The 8,778-nt window shown below is 35.9% G+C and overlaps 3 protein-coding genes across 6 annotated transcripts in view; all 3 read right to left on the bottom strand.

Moving 5' to 3' along the window:
• On the bottom strand, positions 791-3,642 carry LOC107610079. Its single transcript, XM_016312152.2, has 7 exons — positions 3,414-3,642; positions 3,179-3,321; positions 2,808-3,079; positions 2,546-2,700; positions 2,056-2,318; positions 1,766-1,828; positions 791-1,322 (listed from the first exon to the last, which is right to left on the bottom strand). Exons 1-7 carry the CDS (start codon positions 3,631-3,633, stop codon positions 1,071-1,073), a joined length of 1,368 nt encoding a protein of 455 aa, XP_016167638.2. The 5' UTR covers positions 3,634-3,642; the 3' UTR covers positions 791-1,070.
• Positions 4,382-7,048, bottom strand: LOC107608094 (BEL1-like homeodomain protein 11). 4 transcript variants are annotated; one of them, XR_002350265.1, is made up of 6 exons: positions 6,526-7,048; positions 5,547-6,357; positions 5,077-5,471; positions 4,906-4,966; positions 4,556-4,811; positions 4,382-4,508 (listed from the first exon to the last, which is right to left on the bottom strand). XR_002350265.1 is itself a non-coding variant. In XM_016309984.2 (5 exons), the coding sequence occupies exons 2-5, from the start codon at positions 6,279-6,281 to the stop codon at positions 4,653-4,655; spliced, it is 1,350 nt and encodes a 449-aa protein (XP_016165470.1). In that variant the 5' UTR covers positions 6,282-6,357; positions 6,526-7,048; the 3' UTR covers positions 4,382-4,652. The 4 variants fall into 4 exon arrangements, 3 of the variants coding, with proteins under 3 accessions (XP_016165470.1, XP_020961817.1, XP_016165469.1); XM_016309984.2 differs by having other exon boundaries at positions 4,382-4,811; XM_021106158.1 differs by having other exon boundaries at positions 4,382-4,811; positions 5,547-6,344.
• The window catches only part of LOC107610078 (BEL1-like homeodomain protein 3), a gene marked incomplete in the record, with an annotated part of 3,534 nt that continues 3,149 nt past the window's right edge, over positions 8,394-8,778 (bottom strand). Inside the window, 1 exon segment of the mRNA XM_016312151.2 lies at positions 8,394-8,778. Within this exon segment, the coding sequence (XP_016167637.2) occupies positions 8,761-8,778 (18 nt within the window).

Here is an 8,778-nt window from a genome sequence, read left to right as displayed (position 1 = left end):
AAAAGAAAATTTTTTTTTAGAAATTCTCCAAACAACCCCGTAATCACGGAACTACCCTTGCATATTTTACCTTTGAGAACTTTGAACAACTGGATTTCCATTTACACGAGTTAAAATTTGAAGAAAAATACGTAAATATTTTATTTATTTATTTGTATTTTTGGAAAATAAAGATTTTGCTGATTAAGTGAAATATTAATTAAGATTTAAAAGTGACAACTTTTTACAACAATTATTAGCAAAAATTTAAATAAGCTGCATTAAGTTGCCAATTTTTCTTTTGTTTTTTGGATTTTGATGTTACAAATCTTTTTATCAGCAGAAGTTTAAAATTCATTAGTTTGATAAATAATTTATCCGTTTTTAAACGCTCTTTATTAAATAGATAATGCTATATTTTTTGTTAGTTAAACGATAACAGTCTTTACTTAATTAGTGTTTAATATCAATTTAGGGTTTTGCTACTTTAATAATCTGTCACCAGTTTACCGATACCAGGCAGACATGTTTGGATGAGCCAAGAGTGAGCTAAAACAATGTCACCCGAACAACGGAAAATTTTCTGGAAAAAATGAAAAAAAATTAATTATGTTTACAGTCAGGTAAATCACACTTTAAATAGTAAATACTCAAACATGATTTTTTCCTTTTGGCAAATTGAACCTCACTTTTCCAAGCCTAGTCTAGAGTCTAGAATTATGTGCATCATTTTACAACTTCAACAGTAAAAGATTAGCACGTGAACATGATAGATGATAGTGTGAACTTCGTTTGGTTTAAAACAGTAGAAAGAAGGGCAAGAAATACCTCATTTTAACACATCACTAAATCACTTAGCACGAGTTTTTAACACATCACTTACTTTTCTAAAATTCACTGATCACCAAGCAGCAAGGCAAGAAGAGTGAAAAGTGAGGAAATGAATGATATGACAGAGCTATACACAAGAAATGAATCAAACAATTTCCCAAGACATATGGTACAAAGTACAGGGGAAGGTATACACTTCATTCTCTTCTTCCTGTGGAATCAATTTACAATTTAACAGCAAAGTGCCTAAGCTAGTTAATTTAATTCTGCATGGCCGCCTTCTGCAAAACATCCTTAAGAACCAGTGCAATTCTCTGTGCCATATGGTGCTCCAGAAACCTCTCCTTCACTCTCTCATACCCTTTCTTCCCCATAGTCAACCTCTTCTCAACATGAGTTGCCATTTTCACAATGTTATTTGCAAGAGGGGTCACGCCTTCTTTTCCAACAGGGTGTAGGAAACCGGTTGTCCCATTCACCACAATCTCCATTGTCCCTCCCGCTGCAGTTCCCTGCAAATATTTAAATGAGAAGAAACATAATTAGACATGCCATAATATGTCATTGTTTTTGCAGCAAGAAACAAATAACACCATATATGTGTGACAATATATTTCAAATAAAAGGTATTTTGGATTGTCCTTATCCTAGTTAATATTCAATATCATTTATTGAGAACAAATTGCAAAAATAGAATGTCTTATACTAGTTACAATAACCAGGGCTTGAATATAGTCAGGAGATCAAATACAGTTGCAACTAACAAATGATCTGACTGCCGACAACTTAAAGAGTACCTGTACCTAGTTCTCATTGGAAAAGCATTGGCTGCATATTTCAGTTTTCTATGAACAAAAATTTGTCTGGATAAAACAGACTTCCAAAATCCAAATTATAATTCTCTGGCCTCATTAAACACATACAGATAGGAAAGGCCATATTAATAAGGAGATACCAGTACAGGCAGGCGAAATGCCATTGCTTCAATGGTTATCCTTCCAAAACATTCTCCTCGTGCCTGATACGTAGAGAAGCACATTGATAAGTAAAACCCTAAAAAAAAAACTTATAACCAGATTTTAAACATAAGCATTGCTTTCTATCTTTAGGTTCCTGACTGAACTGAATGATTTTGGGGGGCTAAGGCCCCCTTGAACTACTATTAACTTCATGTCTCCGAAGTCATTTAGCAACTTTTATTCTTCAAAACAATGTATTGTACAAGAGTAATTTATCAGAAGATACCTGAGAATTTTGAACAAGAACATCAATCGAAGCCAAGTAAGGAGCCACTGCCAGGGTTTTGTTAACAAAGTGAACACGGTCCTGAATCCTTTTCTCCGCAACAAATTTGCGCAGCTCAGTTTCAAACTTTGTCTGAGCGTTCATATCACTACCCACAACTACAGCATGCAAAGTTGGCACCTGCAGTTTCTTCTCCTGTATGAGTTGCAAACTTTCATAAAAGGATCGGAGAAATAGATCCTGTCCTTTACCACGTGAAACACCTGCAGTTATACCACCATGGAGATCAATACATACACTAATACAAAGGTCAGAATGAATGGAAAGCATACAAACAACACAAAAGGGAAGGATTGACTAGACGAGGAAAGGTTTTAATCAGAAAACAATCTTGCATTCTTCCTAGCAGATCATGTTTAGATTGAATAAAACTATACCAATCAAATATAAGATTGAGCATAGGTAACTACAAGCCAGCAGGAAATCATACTATTTATGATGGCAAAAAGTAGATCATCATTTCTCACTCCAAGAGATTCTCGAACATGCTCGCGAAGAACCCTCTTTGCTACACTATCTTCTGCAACATCCATAAGCTCCTTGCTATTTCCAAGATGTACGACGTAAGTTTCAGGCATTTTAATGCTACAACAAAGTCAGACCATGGCACACAGCAAGAAACACAACTCAGTTATCACAGAAAAGAGGCAGCAGCAAAAAATTAAAAAAAAAAAACGAAGCAGGAAGTTTACCCTAAACGTTCCCTGGTCCTATTCTTCCAGTAGTCAGCAGTAGTATGAGAATCAATCATGGCACCTGCAACAAAAGGGAGGTGCTTAACATATTCCACTTTGAAATAATGCCCTCGCATTTCATGAATCCACCATAAAACCTTTGGAAGAACAAGGGAAACTTTCTCCTTGAGAACGGCATCAAGCCACTTGCCGGCTACAGCAGTGTTAAGAATGACTAGATCAGCCTTAATAGCTGTATCCACAGCCTTTTCACCTTTTGCAGGCAGAACCTATCAACAACACAGTGAAGCTCATGAATACAAATCCAAAGTCACTCATTTTGAAATCAAAAGCGAGTTTAGATTCAGAGAGTAGTTAACAAAGCAGACCTGAACTCCTCTGTCCAACATCTTGCTCTCCAAACTGTAAATGACTTGGTCAGGTTCTGGAGGCTTCTGATTTGTGATCCAAACAACATCAGCACCAACTCCCCTCAGCAGAAAAGCCAACTCCATCAGTAACAAAGGACCACCTGAACAACAACACACACACAAAAAATAACATTCTTTTCCTCCCTGAATTCAATTGGCGAAAGGGGAAAAATGAAAGAGACGAAGAACGTACCTGAAAGAGAGAGCTCGTGGGAAACCATGAGAACGAGCTTGGACTTCATGAAATCAAGGGGAGAGGGAGCGTTTCCGAGTTGGAGAGAGGAGCGAATCTGATTGTCTTGGTCTACGAAGTGGTTGTTGTCGGCGGCGGTAGTGGGGGTGCAGGGAACGGAGCTGTTGGGTCTGATGAAGAGAACCATGGCAGTGGAGAGAGACAAAAATGCCACTAACATCAGCTTTTCTTCTTACTTTCTTACTTCCCAAATTTATGAATCTCTTACCTACTAATTCCACATTGTCATTGTGATTCTTGTTTCTAGGGTTCCTGCTGCTGCTGGATCTTTGGGTTTCAAGGTCTCATTGCTAACTTGGTCATAAACTGCCTTCGTTTCCCAGATCAAACATACTAATTAATCCACAATTCTTAAATTCTACCACAAATACTAATAAATCTACCATCTACTAGCTTCCGTTTTTATTTTTATTTTTTTTATTTTTTATTTTTTTTGGTATTGCTTCCATTTTTATTTATTTTGTCACAGATACTACCTTCCCTGCTGTCGTTCGGATTTGGGAGAAGGACCCCGGACATCTCTTTTTTTTTTTATTGTGTAAAACTCAATGGGCCCAATTTGTGAGCCCAGATTCTACAACAGAAATAAGTTCAAAATCAATATTTTGTGTTTTTATAAATACAAAGTATTTGTATCTTTTAAAAATAGGTGATATATTTTTAATAATAAATTATTTTTCTATCAGAATATTTAACAATATCATATATTACTTGAATGTATTGTCATATATCAATCGAGTCGTGTGATAGTGATACCAAATTTGTATGATGCATGGGTGGTAATAAATGGTATAACTGTATAAGTGGTAGTAGTAAGCATTTACATAATAATCGGTAGGAACATGATATACAATAAGCTACTCTCTTACTCCATCCAAACAAAAAAGAGATGCTATACAATTGCTCCATGACATTGCAATAATATTTTTAGTTATCTAATAAATTTTAGATATTATCACACTTTACACCAGGTTGTTAATCTTTCGATACAAACTTACTTGTTACTTCTTGATTAAACAAAAAGACTACTATAAACTATAAAGTTGCTTGAAGGATCAGGTGGTGAGGAGCAGTAAAAAAACAAAAAAAAAATTGTTTACAATGGCTCTCAATCTCATTGACTCATTGTGTGATGTTACATAGTAATAATAAGAGTAATTGTTCTCTGCTTTTTCGTTTTTAATTTGAATCGTGGTGGTGGCAGTGAGTAGCATCATCGGTGGTGAAATCAGGTTGTGGGTTGGAGTCTTCTGAAGAGTCTCCAAACTCTTGTTCGTACATTTCTTCTATCATTGGTTTCCATAGCCGTACCCTTGCATTTATGAACCAATTCGACACCTGAAACCAACAATAAATATCTTAAATACATAGACATGACCATCCATCACAACACAACCAACAAACAAAAAGGTTTCTGATTCGGAGTAGTTACTTGGTTTTTAGTTAAACCTGTCTGGGACGCTAACATTAATTTCTCAGAATCATTAGGATAACTGCAAAGAAAGAAAGAAAAAAGATACACATAAAAAATAACATTATTCATATATGATATGATATGAGCAAGGAACAAAGAGGAAGCTTTAGCTTGCTTTAATTTGCTTACGGGTGGAGAAAGTGCTCAAAGAGCCAAGAACGTAGAATTGCAACAGAGGTTTCAGGTAAGCCTCTGATGGGTCTCCAAACTTGTTGGCTGCGTTGACTTTGGATCATCCCAAGTTGTTGGAGAGAAGACATTCTGCTTTGTCTACTTGTGTCTCTATCAAATAGGCTTAGTTGAGATAACCCATTGTTGAGTTGTTTAGGCAAATCTTGCAACAGTTTCTTTTTCTCCAAATTTATCTGTGACATTATTGCATCTCTGAGGTTGCAGAAGTGCCTAGCCATGGCTTGTAGTGCCAATGCAGTGTAACATTTTGCTGCTCCTTCACCTGCTATCATCTCAAACGATGCCACCACTTGTTCCATTTGATGGTAGTATTTCTCATACCTCCCTTCTACCTGAAAATCAATGTTATATCAACTTCATTACTTAAAAGAGGCAGAGAATTCATTAAGACTGTACCAAGTACCAACCTCGTCCAACAAAGAAATCAACTTTGCAATCTTGATTTGATTTTCTTGTTTTTCAGCTGACAAGACACCAGTGTTTATGTTGTTCCTGAACTGTGAGGAGAGTGTTCGGGAACTGTTCCTGCCACCATGGAACAACTTCTCCACATACTTGTCATTGATTCTATCAACCACGTTTCCACCAACATCAACAAGATCTTCAAGAAGGGACTGTACTGGTTTGAGGTACCTAGAGTTCCCAATGAGAGCAGCAAAAGATTCACTTCCAAAAGAGGCAGAAGATGAAGCAAAAGTAGTGGTGGTGGTGGCACTGTTGAAGTAGTAGTCACTGGTTAGATTATTCTCCACTGCCCTTGAATCTTGGGCAGGGATGAAGTAATTATTGGGGTTCATGAAACCATGAATGAAGGATCTACTATTATGCCTACTGTATTCATCATGAGAAGGAACAATCATGTGAGACCCTAAGGAAAGAGAGAGCCCTTGAGGTTGTCGTTGGTGATGATTATGATGATGATGATTGCTCTCATTAGCAGCTGCTCCAAGAAGATCCATCAAATGCCTTGTGTGACTCATCTCAGAGCCTGAAGCTAGTGCATGATGGTGAGGTTCCATAATGGGATACACTCCTCCTATGGACTCAGTAGTGAATGCAGGGTTGTTTCTCAAACAAGAACCATAAGCAGCATCTAACTCTTGCCCCTCAAATTGGTTTTGATTGGTGATGGAGTTTGACATAATGAATGGACCTTAATTTCTTTGAGGTCCTGGAATTTGGGGTATGTTGAGCCTTATCTTGCAACTGTACTACACTCTACAGTGAAGGATACAAAGAACTATATATTAAAACCCAAAAAAAAAATGTTCATGTGATTCTGAATTGTGAAAAAAGAGAAACAAAATGGTGAAATGGAACTTGAAGGTAAAGAAAAACAAACACTATTTTCTACGTACAGAAAGAACTATTTGTGTAAAAAGCTACCTGAAGAGATAGGTTAATAATAATGCAGAGAAGTTAAGAATCCAATCCGTACTAAGTTGCACAAAGCCCATCGAAATTTCAGCAGTGGATTCATTGGTGAGTATAAGCAGTGGTCACAATCAACTCCCAAGTTTCATGTATATATATGAAGGCCTCTACACTGTTTAAAAACCAAGCCATTGATCCTGGGGGAAATGCAGCTAGCTAGCTCTATTCATAATAATCATAATATATTGAGCATAGAAATAAAGAGGAGATGCAAGAATCAAAGATAAAAGATTTTTTAGGAGATGGTGTCCCTGTCAGGCCAAGAGGAGACTAGTGAAGAACATAAATAAAAATTTTGTGGTAAAATTAAAGTACATGCTAACAACTTGAATACAAGACAAAAGTTGCAGAACCGGTTTTACCCCATTAACTCTAACTACTTATTGGTACGACTTAGATGTGTTGAAGGTTAACATGTTCAAAAGATTTACTTAAAGGCAAAGCAAAAAACTAAGTCAAAACCGAGTACTTGGAAACTCATTAGAATAATTGAAGTAATTGTGTGTAAAAATAAATAAATAAATATTACAAAGATAAAATGTTTGTTAATACAGAGAATTGAGGGTACAAATTCAAGGCAGTTTGTAAATGCAAGTGGACCTACAGGGGGGAGGATTACCTTTATAGACTTTGGATTTTCTGCATTTCAATAATAATAATACAAAATATGCTTCTGATAATATATAAAAATAATAATTTATAATTCAGCGAATGTAACAATGTCAATTATTTCCCCTATATTTACCAGCAGAGGCAGAAGATCTATATCTATCATGTAGCACAGACCTATGAGTCTATGAGACAGAGTTCTGGCCTATCCTAAAAGAAGCCAAGTTAATTGGCTACGTTAGAAAATGACAGAAAAATAAAATGGTCCCCAACAAGCAAAAGCATCAATTCTTACAGCTTTAGTCCTTGCCTGCACCTGCAGTTATATAAATTTTTGGGAGACTCAAAAGCAGCTTAAACAGTGCATAGTATAGTATCTCTCTTTTTCTCTTATCACATTCACAGGATATTATAGAGCCTCGCCTCCATAGGTTAAAAATGTGCTGTTCATTTGGATTGTTGTGATCTGCAAAAAGAGGAGGAAAGTGTGCTATCTTTTGCACACTCTCAGTTCTAGGATTGTCAGCTTGTGACCCTGCATAAATGCCATGGATGTATAGAAAGAATATCTTTAGCTTTTTCCTTTCCCTTTAGGCACTGTGAGCATGCATAGGGATGTTGAAAGGACACTGATTATCACAATTTCTGTATGGAGAGAAAACAAGTAACAACCATAAAATGCAGGTGAATACTCCTATAGAGATTTTCACTTAAAGATTGCATTATAAATCGTTAGATTGTTTTACATGTTTGACTCAATATATTTGAATGAACTATCTAAGGGTACGTAATACTATATTCACATGAAGACATCTTCGTGAAAATAATCACCTAAAATGTTAATAGATCGGTGTAGAGTAAACTGTTAGGGCCTTAAGAGTGGTGGGTTCTGGCTTTGGTATGATGTGCTGATAAGACTCATTTTGGGTTGGTCCCTTTGGATGCTTTTTTAGTAATTATTTCTAAACTTTGTTCCTTTAATTTGGATTTTGAACTCCTCCACTTGTCACTTAATAAATGAGTACATGATTAATGCCTTAATTAAACCAAGTGTTACACCTAGAAAACAAAACATGGGCTCTTATTTCTTAACATTGGTTTAAATATAATCACGTTTGTACTACTACTATGCCATGCAAGTTATGAAGAAAATCATCATCATTCACCAATGACACAAACTAAGGTGTTAGTGTTTTTCTCATGGACCACAATTTGCAAACAAGAGGCAAGACATTTACATCATCGTACATGATACGTATCTCTTACAAGATTCCTTATTTTTCGACATTATATACGAATGGATGCAACAACATGTGTTCCCTTTTCCTTACAAAATTTTACATACAACCAATCATCTGAAGTATTACAAAGTGAGAAACATATCTACACATTACCTACCTGTATATATTTTTTGTACGGTTTAGTAATATTACATCACTTCTTTTATGAACAATAATGGACAAGAAGAATGATCAAAGTAGCATGCATCATGCATAGGCTTTTCTCTTTGGTGGTACACCATTCCAGAGAGATCCAAAAAGATATTTCAATTTCCCTTTTGGTAGATATTTCAGATTTTCAGACAACAAACTCATG

The sequence above is a fragment of the Arachis ipaensis genome, chromosome B07 (assembly GCF_000816755.2).
Source record: "Arachis ipaensis cultivar K30076 chromosome B07, Araip1.1, whole genome shotgun sequence".
In the NCBI taxonomy this organism is placed as follows: Eukaryota; Viridiplantae; Streptophyta; class Magnoliopsida; order Fabales; family Fabaceae; genus Arachis; species Arachis ipaensis.
Note: the sequence above shows the minus strand (reverse complement) of the source record. Positions and strands in the feature narration are given on the sequence as shown.